Genomic DNA, 18128 nt, shown 5'->3' with positions numbered 1-18128 from the left:
TATGCAATATAAAATTTTAATTTTGCATCAACAGATGTCACACTTGAAATAAACTTAAAATATGAACAGGCAGCGAGCAATAGTTAGTTAACAAATATCTTAAACTAATACTTTATTAATAAATCATTACAGTTCTTAATTAATAAACAAAATAATAAAATTATAATATAAATATATCATAATAATAGTAAATAATAAATTAAAATATTAATTACTTTTAAATGTCAATAAAAGTAATAGAGGAGAAATCATGTATTTATGTTCTTAGCGAACGTCAAACTTATCTACAAAATTTGAGATCATGTCTCCTTAAAGTTTAAGAAAATTGAGGTACAAGTCTTGTAAATCATATATTTATGTGAAGAAAATAATTACTTTCTTTAATTATATATTTATATTATTTAGTTTTTTTATTGAATTTATTATTTCGTTTTAATTATTATTATTCGTTATTATCAGTAAAAACGTTAGCGTATTAATTAATAATATTATAAATATTTTTTAAAGAATTTAATTTGTAACGATCAATGTTATATTTCTTAATCTAACTCTAATGTATTTTTTCTTTTACTAATAACATTTTTAATTGAATTTTATTAATAATATTAGACTTTAAAAGTTTCTATTTTTGAATAGGGTGTTGAAGTTGATACCTTAAGAATTTTGCAAATTGAGCTTATATGCATATGATATAAAGTATATTCCAAATATAATGTTGTACTATATATAACACATAACATATGTGATTAAGATCAATTGGAAATATCTTAATTAATTTGTTATTATTAAAACACTACAATTATAACTTAATCAATAAAGTCATGAGATGAGATCATTATATAAATATATTTTAACAATTGATAAATAAAGAGTATTTAAATTAATCACTTTATTATTATACTAAACTTAAAACATTAAGGTTATAATTAATTGAATTTAAAATAAGATATTTGAATTGCTGCTTGCCATCTTTTCTTCTCGTAGACATTTTTTTTTTGGTTCATTATATATATAGATTACGAGACTATATCTCGTATGATTATAATTAATGAAATCTAAATATCAAAATTTAATTCAAACTTTAGTCATCATCGTTTAATATATACAAGTGTAACAAAATCACAAAAAGTATATGCATATCTAATATGATCACAACCGTAACATTAAATTATGGAGCCAATAGTTAATTACTCCATTAATGTTAATTAATTATTCACAAACCATAACATTGAATTTAGTCAAATCAAAATGAGAATATAATATAAAATATTCTGATTCTTAATTGATTTCATTTCCAATTCAAGTTAGATATTGATTCATTCATCTTAAAATGTGTAAATTATAATTAATTTTTTACATATTAAGCAATTATGATTAAGAAATTAAGTAATGATATAACAATTTTGAACCTAATTTAAGCGGCCAAATTAATGTAAGATATCGGATTTTTTAATTCTTGTATTCATTGTACTTTTTTTACAACATGGAATAATATATATTCATATATTTCTTTTTTTGGTTGATTAATTAATTAAAAAAAAATTTTGAATTTTGAAAAATTTATTATATATAGAATACATTTAAAATTTAAAATTACATTACCCAAAAGAAATATTCTAAAACCCTTTTGTCATTATTACTCATTAAAGAAAATCTAAAGGCATATAGTACTAATTAATGTCTAATTATTTATTGGATTATGATTATAATCATGGTTATAAAATTAATATACTAATATTATTACTTCTTACTAAAAAAGAGAAGTTAATATTAAATGTATTCTAATTTTGACCCACAAAAATTAAAAAAAAAAAGGAAAAAAAAAATTAATTATCTTTTGGGCCCAGAAAATCGAAAGAGATGGACTTCACTGTCAGTGGGCTTAATTATCCTGACATTGTCCTCCGCCCTCTAACTATCATGTACTTGACTGCAGAGAATCCTTACCTGCGCGGCCAGCACCAAAAATTCCTGTGTCTCGCACGTGTGCACGCACGTGACCCAAAAAAAAAAAAACAAGGAGGAAGCCGGCCCCACATGACAGTGACAACGATGAGCTGCTCTCCTTTTCAGCTTAGACCTTGTCGACCCTCGCTCATTATAAAATGGCCCACCACGGGGAATTGACAGTTTTTGGAGCAAATTTATATATTTTTTTTAAATTAGCCATTACCGGCTAACCGGACAAGCCGAGTCCACATCACCGGCTCAGCCGTCAGCACACGCGTTACACGTGCGGCCACCCGAAGATGGACGAAAACCGACCGGAGTACATGTCGATAAAATGAAATTTTCGAAAAATTGAAAACGAAAGAGAAAAAAAAATAAGCGAAGAAGAAAGCGTTGGTATTTTTCTCTCTTCTTCGATTCGAACAAAAGCCTACCAGCAGACAAAAGGGAGGGTTTTGTGAAGACAGAGAAATACACAGTGTCCAATCGACGCACGGGAGAGAAACCTACGTAAATACAAACAGCGGAGGGAATTTTCTCGGCGGGGAAGGAGAGACCTCTACCACCTTCTTCTATATTCCGGCTGACTCACAGTTAGGGTTTCTTTTCACTTGAAGCTGTTGATGAAGGTGAGCTACGTGTTACGGTTGTAATTATCGTTATATTTTGCATTTTAAATTTTTCCCATCAATTTCTTTCTACGTTAGGATTGCCGCTCATAATCACGTGTCTGCCTGCGTTAATTGTGATAATCTTGGTTAAATTCTGAACCTGTTTAAATTTATATCACGCCTCAATATCAAAAGCCATAAACCTAGGGTTTTTTTTTTTTTTTTCTTTTTGGTTTCGGTTATAGTTTTTTGAAATCTAGGGTTCGATCGCCTTTGCATATTATTATTGCTCTTTATCTGGTTAGTTTGGCTTTATCAGGTACGTTAGAAAATATTAGAGAATCTATAAATCCTCTTCTCTTATGGTTTAAATACTCCCGTTTCAACTTCTTATAAAATTTTACCTCCTTTTTGAGTCCAGTTGCTTACTATTCAATTAAATTTCTCTTTTTCAGTTCAATCATCTGCCACTGTTATTATGTTGCCTTGCCATCTCAAAACTGAATTCCTTTTCTCTAGATGGCTAATAGTGGGATTTTTAATCTTATAGAAGTTTAAAAGCTACCAACAAATGACATTGGATTAGCTGGGAATATATGTAGTATATATTTATGCCATTAATGCTTTTAGGTTTAGTATTTTCTTTACTGATTTTACATTTCATCAGTTTTCGCTTCGGATATCTCTATACCAACTCTGGAATAGCAGTCACTTTCAAGAACTTGCTTGGATTGTCTGTTAATATGAGGATATCATCGACTTATTTAAACATCACTGAATGTATTAATATTATAAGTCTTTTTTAGCAGTTAATCAAGCTTAATTTTCAAGATGATGTTTGGTGAAGAAATTTATTGAACTTGTAAATTATATTGTAGTATAAGGTTAAAGGTAGTTTCTTTAACTTTCTTGGTATCTTTATGGATTTATCTATTACAAAAAAATGTATAGTGCAGTTACTTTTTCAGATGTCAATTAAGTAATGAAGTGATTGATAGGTTTTTCTGCATAAGATGTCTACTTTAAATGCTTTTTCTAATTACTTGATCCTCCATATCTGTAATCCCAAGTGCAAGGCATTAAAAGAAAATTATTCAAGCTCCTTAGTTGTTGAACTTGATAATGAATTAAATTATTTCGCAAGGGCAATACTATGTTTATGTTATCTTTTTATGGAGAGGATATTGGATGAATTGAATAGAAATGACGAGTTTTTTTATTCATAAAGAGGGTATTTATACATTTTTTTAGTTATCTTTTTATGGAGAGGATATTGGATGAATTGAATAGAAATGACGAGTTTTTTTATTCATAAAGAGGGTATTTATACATTTTTTTAAAATAAAAGGAGGGTATTTCTACATTACTATGTTCTTTGAGATTCGTCTATGCTAATCATTTTCCCCTTTTCATGTTGAAATGCATATTTGAGTTCTCACATGGGTTCTAATACTGTAGACAAGTTTGTTTGTTTTTTTGTTCTTTGATTCTTTCTTTAATAAATTTAATGTGCCATGGGCTGATAATCGATGTAACGATAATCAATAAAAAGAGCACTTCTTAGTCATAAATGTGATTTCCATTAACTTCTTCCAGCTGTTTGTCAACTACTTTTTGATGATTTGTTTCTATTGTTGTCTGCTTTTTCTATTTCTCCTTCTTAGCGACGGAAACTTGATAATAATAGTAAGGAAGCACTAGTTATGGACTTAGGTTGATTTCACACCGAGTTATGAGAACATTTTATTTGTCTAGTAAACCGGATACCTATTACAACATTTTTTTTTTTTTTTAAATAAAAGTATGGAAAAGTATTATCTCAAAAGTATTTACAATTCAATTAAGTGATCAATGACATGCCCAAAATCTTCCAATTTGTTCATGTCATGACCCAAGGCTATAGAATTAAAAATATGAAACCATCTATCCCTTAAACTAGCCATCTTCCTTTCAATGCCCTCAAAAGCTCTAACATTCATTTACTTCCAAACAACCCAAAAGATGGATAGGGGAATTAAAAGCAAATAGGTTTTCTTTTTACATAAACCCGTCCAAGTCCATAACTCATCCCTTACCGAACCCGCAAATTACCCAATTAATCCCTAGGAGACTATACACCATAATCGATATGTTATAAACCACCGGGCACCACAGTAGAATGTGATACTGGATTCTGCATCCCTTTTACACAAGCAACACTAATTAATGATAATTTTACCTCTCCGCATCAAATTATCGATAGTACAATTCTTACTCATCTCCCAAGCAAAAAAAGCTGCTCTTGGGGGAGCCTTCGTCTTCCATATCTGCTTTGCCGGAAAGAGATCATAATCATTCCCTTCCCTCCTATCTATTACAATATTTTCATTGGAGTGATTGTGGTAGGTTTTGGTAAAAGAGTGATGTGGTAGGGAAAAATGTGATTAATCATCTTACAGACAGCCATTTTATCATTTTATTTTGATTAGAATCATGTCAGTGATGCAATCATTAGTTTTCTATTGCATTTTTCAATAATCTTTACCTCTTTCTAGAACTTCTCTTTTCTTGCCTGCACTTTTTCTTAGACTTAGTGTCAATTATTTTCATGAACAGGCTAGGGTAAGTTCTTTGCTAGATGTTAAATGATGTAAAATTTACCACGTTTGACGAACTTTTACAATTCAAAGGTGGAAAAGTACTCTATTTGTTGAAAAATTAGCATCTTGGTGACACTCTAAGTCTCCATTTATTCCTGTGGAAAGCACTCACTTTTTGTGAAAGTGCTTACTATCAATTGATCTGTTTTCTAGTTTCCTTCTCCAGATTCTTTTTCTCCCTGGCTCTCTCTGTCTCTCTCTATATGTATATGTATGTGTCTATTCATCTGGTTATCTCTCTACGGATCTATCTATCCTCATTGAATGTAGTTTGGAAGAATATATGATAGGTGTTCCTATTGTTTGAAGAAGAATGTAATTGATTTGGTGATTGGGGGGAGGGGGACTTCAAAGAAGTAAATTGTTAATATTAGATCTAGTTTGCAAAAGCTTCTCATCTTGTGGTGCATTTATTAACTTATAACATGTCTCATGGCCTCCGGAGAAGTAATTATCAGAAGGGTTCTAACTCAATTTGGTTGACATTATTTAATTATAGAATTGCTCTTAAGGATCTAGAGTTTCCTCCTTAATTAGGATCTTATTGATAATCATTTAATTTTTAAGGCAATTCAGGTCAAGTACCATGTCTTTCTCCATAATCTTAATAATTAAACTGCCTTGGTTTCTTGCTCGTGATCTAGGGTCATATTGGGCTTTGTGTTTTGTTTGGGTCTTGCACCCAACTTATTTAACCTACAGTCTTGTGCTGCTATGTTTGTATGGTTTATGACATGCAGTAATAGAGCTATGATCATGAAGTTGAGAGGTATTAATAGATTATCCACTCAAAATAACATGCACCCTTGATTATTAATTTCTCATGAGATGTGCTATTAAAATGTTCTAATTGAGTTGGATGCAAAGTGCCAAATACATGCTTTCTGCTTGACAGATGAGAAGTCTCCTGCAGTCTATTTTTGAATAGGTTCATAAACATAAATTGGAACTGAAAATTGATTGTCCATTTCTGAAGGTCTTTCCTTTTATCACCTAAATCCATACTTTTATCTCTCTCTATCTCTCTCGCTCGCTTGCATGAGGGGAGAGGTATCTGTTATGGGAGATGCTCTATTATATTGTTTTCAATTTTTTTAGAACAAAAGGTGTCTGTTTCTGTGATTGAGGGTGTGCAGATCAGTGCATGTGTCTTCCTTGTGTCATTTTGGCAATAGTAATTTGCACCCAAGAAGAGAGTCATGTTTTCATCCCTAAGTATGTAGTTGGTTAATTGCAGGACAGTTGACCAATAGATTTATATCTACATCTAGAAAATGTGAACAACTGATAATTTATTCTAAACTGATAATTTATTCTAAGGACCAAATCCTCTCGTGTAGGGTATCAATCTGCTCTGCATAAACAGCCTCATATACAAGACATGAGGTTGGTCTTGTACCATTGACCGGGAAACTTGTATAATGGGGAAACTTAAAATGGAAAGTAAACCAAGTCTTGAAAACTTTTAGCCAAGCACTTGATTTTGCTCCCTGGACCAGCATAAAATGTTGTCCTGGTGAATGACAGCTATAAGAGCTTTAATGTTAAAATTAGCAGTGAAGTTATTGTTTGTTCTCCGTTGACTTGGTCTATCTCTAGTTTCTTTCCATCTAAGGTTCATAAGGTCAGTGTAATAATTTTAATCTCAGCTGAGAGCATATAAATGTTTCATAAAGTTTAACTTTGTTGCTTTTGGCAAGATTTTTGAGTCAATTGATGATAGTTTTACCTGCTACATCTCTTGCCATTTATTTAGTTACATTGTTTTGCGATTTGTTTTGCAATTTGAATTCACATTAAATTATTCATCCATAACCTTGAAACTTGTGCCAGTGAGTTATTCTGATTATGATGCCGCTATTTTGTTGTAACGTAATTTTGTTACTTTTTTTAGATTATTTGTGCATGATAATTTGACCGCAAAAAAGTTCCTTTGACTTTAGAGCTTGAATTTTGCAGAGGAATGTATAGGCTAGATACATGGACAGATGCAATCCTCTCAACTTGCATGAATACTTATCAAATTTCAGCATTCACTTTGTCTTGTATTAAACTGTGAATTTAAATAGAAGAGTTTACATAGTGAGGAGAATATATGAGGACTAGCTTAGTTTGCAATACGAGATATGGAGTTAGTTTTGTGGATAAATAGAAAATAACTTGGTTGAACTTCTCAGTCGACATTTTTCTTTTAAATTATTACTCTACAATTCAGTCTAAAGCTGTATGCTTAGCTGCATTTTGTCATGTTCTGCAGGGCAGCTTAGCAAAATGCTAAGCTATCAGCATATCACAAAGACTATTCTGAAGGTTCACGGATGGAAGAAAAACTATCAGCATATCACAAAGACTTCTTAAATGCTTGGAGGTCTGGCGTGTGAAGCACTATGACACTTGAAGATTTCTTTACCCTGACTGAGATAAAAGATGGCCTTACTCTCCCTTCTCGTGTTGAGGAACTGGTGGCTATTATGCAGAAGGATAGAGAATGTATTGTGAAGAATGTTGTTGAATCAACCAGACAATGGGCTGCTGTTGCAAGCACAATTGCTGCCACAAAGAACAAAAATTGCCTTGATCTTTTTATTCAGTTAGATGGACTCTCGTATCTTGATAGATGGCTTAAGGATGCCCAGAGGTTTATTAGCAATTCAGCTGACAGCATAGTAGAGGAGTCAATTGTCGCAGTATTACGGGCACTTGAAAACCTCCATATAGACGATGAAAGGTCCATTTCTTCAGGGGTCTGGATTACTGTCCAGAGTCTTGTTGGTTCCAGCAGCTCTCAGGTTCAGGATATAGCAAGGGCATTGTTTGATAGCTGGAAGCAGGATAGAGTTAGTGATTCTGTTCTTCAGCACAATAGTGAGGGTGCTGGTGCTTATTGTGATCGTGTGATTAAAGTCCATGCGATGCTTGCTGAGGAAAGTAGCAGGCTGGAGTGTTCTGTTTCTGATGTTCCTCTTCTGAAACAAAGCACTGGAGAAGAAAGTCTTGCAGTAGAAGTTCCAAAAGCTGAAAATTTAGGACTAGAACACTTGGAAGATCTTAGAACTAAAAGGGGTGAAGAAATACAGGCTCAAACTGAGAAAAATGAGCTCCAGTCGGGCATGGATTTAGACAGTCCTGTGTCCAAGGATATGGCTTCTGATAATTTGCGTTCATCTCTTGTGGCAAATGCTGTTCGTGAAAGCCCTTCTGTAAAGGAAAAAATCCCAGTAGGTACCATGGCAGAAATTATTCCTGTGGAGGTTAGTAGTTGTTCACTTACAGAGCAAGGCAGTGTTGAGGGGCAGTCAGATGCTTTAGAGTTGGATAAATTTTCTAAAGATTATGAGCAGGCAACTAAGCTTAGTGGTTTCTCTGACAAATTGGGCATTGCAGCTTCTGCCTCTAGTATAGTGGAACCTGGAGTTGGGTCATCTGATGCTGATGTTGCAAGACCTCAGGAGGCAGAGGCAGGACTTCTTGTACACAAGCAAGATGGTGCCAGTGAGGTGAAGCCACTTAGTTGCAAGCCAAACAGTGGGTTAGATGATAAAGGAGTTACAAACACTCGCGGCAAACAATTGTCAGTGACAAATCTAGGTGGTGAATGCCTTTCTGATATTTTGCCGGATTCCTCTACAAAGGACTATGCATTTGGGAAATCTGAAGAATTGGACACTTATTCCAGGATGGAAGACTCTGAAGCAACTGATGAAGATAAAGAGCATACTAGTAGTGATGGTGGCAAGAATATGAGAAGTTGTTCCTCTTTTTCTAGAACAGCAATTGATAATCATACTACTGATGTGATTGACAACCAAACTACTGATATTGAACTTGACTATGGAATTGTAGATGCTTTGGAAGTAGCCCGAAAAGTTGCTCAAGAAGTGGAGAGAGAAGTCATAGATTATAGAGAACCATCTTGCAGCTCATCAGAGAAAATTTCTGATGGAATTAGGCAGCCAGGTAGCCCAGAGTCTATAAATGGAAAACAGGATCTAGCCAATGAGATGCCACAAAAGGAAATGCCATTTGGACAAAATCATGGTGCTGAGAAGTATCCGGGGGGCCAGGTTCATGTAATAAATTCAGGAAATCTCGACCAAGGGCCCGAAAATGGTATAAATGATATTGAGTCCTCTCAAGTCACAGAAGCAATCCAAGAACCAGAAATTAACACAGAGAAAAGCATGTGTGACTTTGATCTGAATCAAGAAGTTTGTTCTGATGAAATGGATCATACAGTGAATTCCATCTCGACCCCAATTCCTGTTGCTTCTGCTTCAAGGCCGGTAGGAGCTCCAGGGTTGCCTTTTGCCCCATTGCAGTTTGAGGGAGCTCTTGGATGGAAAGGATCTGCTGCTACCAGTGCTTTTCGGCCGGCATCTCCACGTAGACCATCCTGTGGGGATAAGGTTCTTTCTACAGGGGACGCTGGTAATAGTTTAAAAGCAAGGCTGGGTTGCCTCGACATAGATCTGAATGTGGCCGAGGGTGGAGATGATAAACTTGTAGATCTGATGTCAGGAAAGCAAATTTCTGTCTCGTCTGGCCTTCAATCGGCAGAATCCTCTCTGGAAATGAGCCCTAAGAGATCAGAGAGGCTCAAATTAGATTTGAATCGTACCAGTGATGATGGTGATGCACTACCTTCTGATTTAAGAGTGGAGGGACGGATCTTTTACAATCGGAATGGTCACCGCAGTCCCTCTCCTGTTTCCTCATCATCATCACTGCAGCCTTCACTGAGGAACATTGATTTGAATGACAGACCAAACGTTCATGTTGATTCTTCTGATCAAGGGCCCCGTTATGGGGGATCTTCGCAAAGCATAAGCGCCTTTGTAGGACCTAAATCAGATGAACCTGCAATTTCAATCTTGGGTAAGAAAGTGGAAATCAGTAGGAAGGATTTTCTTCCCCAAGTTTCATCCTTGCCAAATGGGAAGTCTGTTGATCCTGCTGCGGATACAAACCTGGCAAGAGCAGGAGGCACTCTAGGGTTGGGACCAGCTGTGTCCTATACACATTCTCCAGTGTTTGGATACAATGGGCTAACTGCAGCACCCGGTATGTCTTTCTCTTCAACTTTGTATGGGCCTGGTGGCCCAATCCCGTATATGGTGGATTCAAGAGGAGCTCCTGTTGTGCCTCAAATTGTGGGATCTGCATCAGTGGTTCCGCCGACTTATTCTCAGCCACCATTCATCATGAGCATGACTAGTGCACCCCCGGGTTTGAATGGTTCAGGAGCCTCACGGCCTAGCTTTGATCTCAATACTGGGTTTGCAGTTGAGGGAGGAAGTAGGGAACCTGGGAGTTTGAGGCATCTTTTCATGGCTGGCCAAAGCAGGTCGATGGAGGACCATTTGAGAGTTAGCTCACAGGCTTCCTCAAGTTCCGTTGGTGGGAAAAGGAAAGAACCAGATGCTGGGTGGGAGTCCTACGCATATGGCTACAGGCATCATCAACAGCCTCCATGGAAATAGAACACTCATGGCTTGTTCTCCTCTCAAGATCAAGTTCATAAATGCATCAAGTTGACCTGATTGCAACTGCGGAAGATGGTCCATAAAGAGTAAATGAGCCTATTGACAAGATTGGGAGGGGAATCTAAACTGAATAAAACAGGGGGAGTTGTGATGTGATATGATTCATGAGATTAATTGCTGAAGAAAAAGAAATTAGGTTTAATTGTTTTAATTTTGTGTTATTTTCTTATTTCCTTTCCAGTGTCTTATAGGGGGCCATTGCAACTATAGAAGTACTGGTACATGTAGCTGTAATTTGTCTTCCTAATATATCACAGAAATTTTTAAGGAATTGTTTCTTCATTTTGGCCTGTGCTTGTGCTGGATGTCATATTGCTCAAGCCCCTTCCCCGACCTTCTTTGCTTCCCCCTCTTTGTTCCCTCTTTTGGACAGCCCCTGTTCGACAGTAACTTAAGAATTGACAGCTGAACACAAGTAAAACCTCTGTTCCTGTTTATAAATTTTCTCGCTGAAACTAGCGAGATTATGATGAAAAAGAGAGAACAAATTTGTTCCAGAAGAATGGCAAGGCTGGAGAGCGAACCTGAGTCGATTTTTTGGATACTTGGGGTTTGGTCAAATATTTTAGAGATGAAGTTCTCGTTCTCTGATTATCTACCCACCCAATCCGGTGCTGAACGAGATTTTTGTTTCGAGTTAGAAGAAAAATTGTCTTCGTTTTTTATTGTTAATTTCAAAATTTGAAGTTTTTTGTTATTTAAACTCCGTGAAAACATAAATTAACCCTACCATATACGTTGCCATGGTTTAAGATTGAAATAAATTGTGTATTGTATGATAATATATATGCAAAATATAAAATATAGATATGTAAAAATATATTTAATATGTAAATGAAAAGGTTGCAAATCTTTAAATTGAACTTTCTTTCGGTCTGTAGACGAGTGAAACCAAACTTGAGCGACTGGGCTTGGCTGCCAAGTGCCAACAACTTAACCACGAGAAGTCACAGTTGGAATGTTACGGAGTATTTCTCTCACCTTTTTGGTTGTCATGTCTCTCACCCATCCCACTGCTTGATGTGGTTGTGGGCGACTTTCAAACGTCCCCTCTCGCATTTCCACAATTTGCAATCCTCCTTTCAATGGCTGGTGAGACGAAGATTGGCCGCATAAATTTACAAATAAAAACTTTACCCATGATTGCCCAACTATCAGATAAATTGAGTTGTGCCAGAAACTTGAATCATCACTTCAGGATTTTACCTGAAAACAGTTCCATCTATTTGAACCGTTCCCATTTAGAATTTCATTTGCCAAATGCTCATTACACAACATCAAACTATTTTCTAGCTCTCTTCTTCGACCACAAATATCCAGGCATCATTGCCGTACTATCAGTTTGACACTGAAAATTATATTCAAGAAGACCTGATTCTATTAGCTAAATCCAAATGTATGCTTCTGTAGTCGAAATTCTGACTAAAGCCATTAACTGATTCGAGATTCAATGGAAAACTGAGCACAACTACCTGCAGAAACAGATACCCTGTCACAAAAACCTCCTCCCTCATTCACAAGAGCTACCTGTTCAGAGAGTAGCAACTTCACACACATGTATCCCTGTAGTGTGCCCATGTAAAGCTGATTAACATAGATTGGTACTTCTAGGTGCGATAATGAAAGAGACCTCAGGAGCGGTAGCATTATTGTAAGGATCCAAACCTTTTCATTAAATCTTATGTTCGAAGGACCATTTACAAAATAGTCCATCAGAGTAACTTTACCTCATAATTGAACACACACAAACAATTAGAGCACCTTTTACCAAACCATGCAAGCTAGCATGCTGCAATCATGTGTTACAATTCTGTATTTATACATTCACATGCATATGGCACAAAATGTATCAATTTGCTGTTTTCAATTGCTTTTGGTTCCTTTCTCGATTAAGTTCTGGTCAATTCACAGTTCTTATTAGTCTTATATGCACTTGTAGAATATAATTCTACAATTTAAGAAAAATTTACCAAATTAGTCCCAAAGTTTGACACTAATAACAATTTGACTCTTAATATTTCTTTCTTTAAAATTTGGTTCTGAAGTTCTTCATTTGTCTCAAACATCCAATTTCTTTCAATTTTTAAATGGAAACTTAAAAATGATTAAATCATATTTCAAAATTTTAAAAAACAACTCAAAAGAATGACTTAAACTAATCAATTACATTAATAAATTAATAATAATATTAGGCTTATTTCTAATTATTATTAATTTATTAATTTAATTAATTAATTAAAGACCTTTTGAACTACTTCTTAAAGTGTCTGAAGATAGTTTAATCATTTTAGTTTTTTCCATTAAAAAATGCAAGAAAACTAAATCTTTAAAACAAATAGAAAGCATTATAGATCAAATTGTAACCAAGAAAAATATTATAAATCAAACTGTAACAAATATCAAATCTCAACGACTAATTTGGTAAATTATGTGGAACTTTATTGCATTTGAGTTACTACCATCAAAAAACTTGAGACAAAGTTAATAACTCAAAGACAACAAATTATATTCTAAGCATGCATATTAGGATTTACATAAGAATTAAAAGTAGTAACCAAAATGAAATTCAAACAACTGCAGTATGTTATAGACCTAATAAATTTGTAACAGAGATGTCATGGACAAAATGGACAACATGAACAAAATCTACAAAGAAATATCCTATATCACAAATCAAACATGGTGGCATAACATCTTCAGTCATCAACATTATCAAAAAGGCTTTTCATTCTATCATCTAAAGCTACTATAAAAATATAAAAGAGCACAAGTTTTGAAAATAGAGATATCACAAGTATATCTTTTCCGCACCTCTATCCCACCAAAAATTCTGAAGCACTAAAATGTAAGCATCTGATTGGAGAAAACAATAATTTTAATAGTCTGTCACTAGAGTTAGCTTGCCTACATGGCTAGATTAACAAGTATACTAGCCTTACATTTGATGATAATATGAGTACAAAACAACAGAAATAGGCAGTAAATAATAGTGGTTCATATTTACACTAACAAGAACAAATAGAAGCAAACCTCAATTTCTTCATCTGATCAATCTGAATTTTTCGATGACCAAACTTCAAAAGCAGTTTAGACTGCACAAAGTGACATCAATACTAGTCAATCACTTGTAAAAGAATTTTGTACTATGACTTCTTCGTGAGTAAAATTTACAATTAGAGTTACAACTAGTGCTTCGAGTATATGAGCATAATTTGCACAACCACAATACTCAATCATCAAATTTGAAAAATCATCACACACCGTCTTCCACTATGCCTAGGGGATCACAGACTCCTCCAAGAATTCCATTTTCCACTCCATATTGTCTATGCATGGAGGTTATCCTTGCCTAAGTTGAGCTCCTTTTATTTGCATCTAAAAAGTCTATGGGGCTAAGTTACCCAGGGACTCTTGCTTTACTTGTAGCAATTTTTGTTTTAAGTTCTAATATCAATTTCACAAAACAAAAGTACAGAGTGAAAGAAAACAGATCAGTAATTGTTAACTTAATCAAACAACTGACTTGATTCTTTTGGATGCTAACCATGAATCTGGAGAGAAACTTCTCTACTTTAGTTGTATTAAATCTCAAATGAACACTGCAAATTACAATGTTCTTCCTCTTTTTCAATATATGCAAATCCTGAATAAGACACATTAATGTATAGAAGTACTCCCATCGAAAAAGAAAAGTTAATCCTAAAAAATCCTAAATTCAAGCAGTTCTTTAATCAACCTAAATTAAAAGAAAATAATAACAAAGCACCCTGTAGCTTTTACTCTATGTCAGATTTAGGGGAGAGAAAAACTACCCCAAAAACAAATGAAACACTCACCAATGTTTTACTTATTTGAACAAAAGCAGTCACCAATGTTTTACTTATTTGAACAAAACATAAAATGAGCGAGGAAATTGAAGGAAGCATCACTAACTTCTGCTTTTAAACTTCAGTTTCCTCATTCTCTCAAATTGGGAAAACGAGAAGGAAAAGAGTCAGAAGTTTTAACAACTTATTGTTTTTATTTTTAACTATCAGCTTGTCATTCTATTACTTTATCATCGAGCAATATTCTTATAATTAATTCTTTCTGTTTGTTTATACAAGTAAACTAAACAAAACCTTACCAAAATCTATCTTTTTTCTTACTTTCTTATTTCTGAGTTATCCAAACAAGAAAAATATCAATCTTTCATTCTGAAACTTCTCCTTTCCTTGAGTCGTCTAAATTTCATCCAATTCTAGGATTAGAAAACTCCTATTTTGTCCAGCATCATCTGGTGAAAAAACTGCGTATTTCTCACGACAAAGGAAACTAAAATGTAGACACAACTGCTAATCAAGTGGGGTCACACCACATAAAACTACAAGTACCGACAACTGATTGATTATAATAAATAGTGGCACCACTAACAACAGCAGGCTATAATATGCAAACACAAGGAACCTCATAAATAGTCAATCCAATCATGATTTCCAATTTTTTTTTTGAAAAAAAAAAAGAACTACTTATCCACAAGACGGAAAAAGCAAAATCCTAACAACAGCAAAAATATAGAAAACCTTAACAAAAGCTGCAAAAATATCTCCTAGGTATCTTTTTCTGTTCCCATTTTCCTTCACTTTCTCGTGAAATATGCAAAAAAGTAAATCAAATAGAAAATGTATTAAGATTCATTGTCTCTTCATAAACCATGCTTACATTATAGGGCTAAGAATAGTACAGCATCTCAGAAAGCTTGAACCAAAAAGAAATACTAAAGAACTTTATCAAACAAAATTTTTTATTAAACTAGACAAATACCACACATTCCATACAAGTACCACTACTCTGGCCTTACAACCTACGGCAACGATTACCAAATCATGAAAAGGAACAACTTTCACTTCAATTTCCTGAAGTTTCAGTCCAACTGTACATACGGGTATGGAAACAATTTGAAACCAAGCAGTCAACAAAGTCCAAAAGGGAGTAAATATTATTTACATTCATAGGCAAGTAGAGACGAAGCTCACTTCTTCAGCCACAAGTAATTAAGCAACCAAAAGTCCATCAACAATTTAAACTTGGAACGGAAAGCTGGAGATAAAAGTTTTTTGTTTTTGTGCTTTTGAAAAATGAAAAGGCATATAATTCGGAAGTACCCATTCCAATTTCACAGTCAACCTGAGCTCGAGTTCTCCTCACCGGAACTAGAAGCACCACCGACAGGCACCTTGGCTCTCCTGTTCTTCTCCTCTTCGTACTCCTGATCATCCGTTGGCAGCTCGAACCTACAAACTGGGCAAGAGTTCCTCGTGCCCAACCATGGCACGATGCAATCCTCATGGTACCCATGTCCACACGGCAACTTCTTCACCATTTCGCCGAAACTAACCATGTCCTTACATATAGCGCACACCAAGCTGTCCGCCTCCGTTGCAATCTCCACCGTCGGCAGGGCCGATATAGCCAATTTAGCAGCTGGTGGAGCCCCTCTCCTGCCACCGTCACTCTCCGCCAAGTTCTGCAGGAGTTCCTCATATCCTGCCGCGTCCACATAGTCCTCTGGATTGCCTATATAACGGTCCGACTCCGGCACCTCGAGACGGAACTCAATCGAGTTGTCTTCCAGTCCCATCAAGATCTCAGCCCAGTCCAGGATCCGGTTTCGCCCGCTCCTCGCTCGGGTAGCGAAGTCCCGGATCCGGAGTCGGAGCACGTCGCGCCGCCTTCTCCTCAAATCCTCTTCATCATCGTCATCGTCATCGTCTCTGTTCTCTTCGTTTTCATTCTCGTTATCAGATCGATCATGTCCTCCTTCTCCGTCCCCATTTACTTGCTGGTCGCCTCTGTTCTCGTCGTTCTGGTTGGCATCCTCTTCTTCGTCTTCGTCCTCGTCCTCTTCTTCTTCTTCTTCTTCTTCTTCTTCTTCATCGTTGTCCCATCCATTAAGCTCGATTCTCAAAAAATCGTCTTCGGATTGGGGATCCTGAGGCGGCGGAGGCGACGCGTCCTCGTCACGCGCTGCCTGTGCAAGTAAGCGAAGCACCTGAAGGAACTGGGAGCCAAAAGACGGATCATCCGCCCGATCTGGAGACAGTGATGGCGGAGCCGAAGACGCAGCCGGAATCGATTGGATTGATTCAACGAAGCCGTTCTTACATTCACAGCAAATTACGTCAGGTTGATTGGCTAGGGTTTCGACGGAGACCCGTTTGTTGCAGTGGTAACACCAATACTGAGTCGCATCTGGGTCTGATACGGTGGAAATGGGTGCCCGCGACGGAGTGTCGGCCATGTTGTTTCGGGTAAGCTGGAAAAAATCCGATACGGCCGATGCTCAGCCGGGAAAGAAGCCCGAAACTCAGGGGAAAAAGACCGTAAGAGGGGAAGAGTTGATTTTATTAATGTTCCCGTTGCAACGGGGTGCGCTCGTATGTGGAAAGAATTATGAATTCAATCAGACGGTCGTTTCCTTCTTCATCAGAGCCGTCTGTTTGTATTAATTAAGGCGGTCGTTTCTTTGGGTAAGACAATCAAACGGTTGGTATTTTCCAGTAATACAAGTCGGTTTGAGTTGAAAACGAGACCGAGTTGACACGGCCCATAACGGGTCCAACACCAAGACCGTAGACTCGAGGATGAACCATACCATCTTTTTCTTTTCGGCTGATTTTTTTCAATATAATTAATATTATATTTAATTAAAAATGAGATTTTTTTTTCCTAAAATTAATTGAAAATGTTATTTAATTACAAGGTCATAATTTGAATTGCACATTAACACGATTAAAATATAAAATATAAAATACAAAAATACAAGTGTAATTTTAATATTATCTATAATTTTACTAATTTATTTCATCATATTTTATTATATTTAAGACACTTGAATATTTTTTATATCTTAAATAATTCAAACATGTTAATTTCATAAAAAGAGTTTAGTATAAAATGAATTACAATAATTCTTTCACCAAGTAGTTATGTGTGTGTATTTATATATATATATTTTCTTAAATTAAATTATTAACCAATTTCATATCAAATAGTTCGAACGGATTATTAAATTAGTATTTAATTAAATTTAGAACAATAATTATGTTCATATAACATCTTATTTAAATAACAGAATAAATTATTATTAATGTATATATATATTTAATGAATGAGATGACAATTATCAATACAATAAGTATTAATTTTATTATTAATAAATAAAGTTATTCTATTTAGATATTAATTATTTTTGAAAATATTTAATTAATATTATTATTTTTTTCTTAAAAATATCAAACGAAAAAAAATTTGTCTTGTTCCCTCTCCATGAACACTAAAAATACTAATTTTTTAATGCCTTCTTCGTTGATCTTTTGAAATAATAGAAGAAAAAGATTTTTTTT

At 35.0% G+C, this 18128-nt stretch overlaps 2 protein-coding genes across 4 annotated transcripts; one reads left to right on the top strand and one right to left on the bottom strand.

Moving 5' to 3' along the window:
* The first annotated feature begins 2293 nt into the window (after positions 1-2293).
* On the top strand, positions 2294-11014 carry LOC110818122 (Transcription elongation factor (TFIIS) family protein). Its single transcript, XM_088208576.1, has 2 exons — positions 2294-2579; positions 7458-11014. Exon 2 carries the CDS (start codon positions 7588-7590, stop codon positions 10678-10680), a length of 3093 nt encoding a protein of 1030 aa, XP_088064702.1. The 5' UTR covers positions 2294-2579; positions 7458-7587; the 3' UTR covers positions 10681-11014.
* A 918-nt stretch (positions 11015-11932) lies between these two features.
* On the bottom strand, positions 11933-17116 carry CIP8 (COP1-interacting protein 8). Of its 3 annotated transcripts, none has more exons than XR_015813723.1 (3): positions 15931-17116; positions 13774-13835; positions 11933-12215 (listed from the first exon to the last, which is right to left on the bottom strand). XR_015813723.1 is itself a non-coding variant. In XM_088208583.1 (2 exons), the coding sequence occupies exons 1-2, from the start codon at positions 17021-17023 to the stop codon at positions 13831-13833; spliced, it is 1098 nt and encodes a 365-aa protein (XP_088064709.1). In that variant the 5' UTR covers positions 17024-17116; the 3' UTR covers positions 13601-13830. The 3 variants fall into 3 exon arrangements, 1 of the variants encoding a protein (XP_088064709.1); XR_002540319.2 differs by having other exon boundaries at positions 15888-17115; XM_088208583.1 differs by lacking the exon at positions 11933-12215 and having other exon boundaries at positions 13601-13835.
* Positions 17117-18128: the final 1012 nt, after the last annotated feature.

Source organism: Carica papaya, chromosome 1, assembly GCF_054855325.1.
Source record: "Carica papaya isolate Zhongbai chromosome 1, ASM5485532v1, whole genome shotgun sequence".
NCBI classification, from domain to species: domain Eukaryota; kingdom Viridiplantae; phylum Streptophyta; class Magnoliopsida; order Brassicales; family Caricaceae; genus Carica; species Carica papaya.
Note: the sequence above shows the minus strand (reverse complement) of the source record. Positions and strands in the feature narration are given on the sequence as shown.

Bases quoted from the DNA above. Each gene is read 5' to 3' on its own strand.
- CIP8 (XM_088208583.1), bottom strand. From the start codon at position 17,023: ATGGCCGACACTCCGTCGCGGGCACCCATTTCCACCGTATCAGACCCA.
- LOC110818122 (XM_088208576.1), top strand. From the start codon at position 7,588: ATGACACTTGAAGATTTCTTTACCCTGACTGAGATAAAAGATGGCCTT.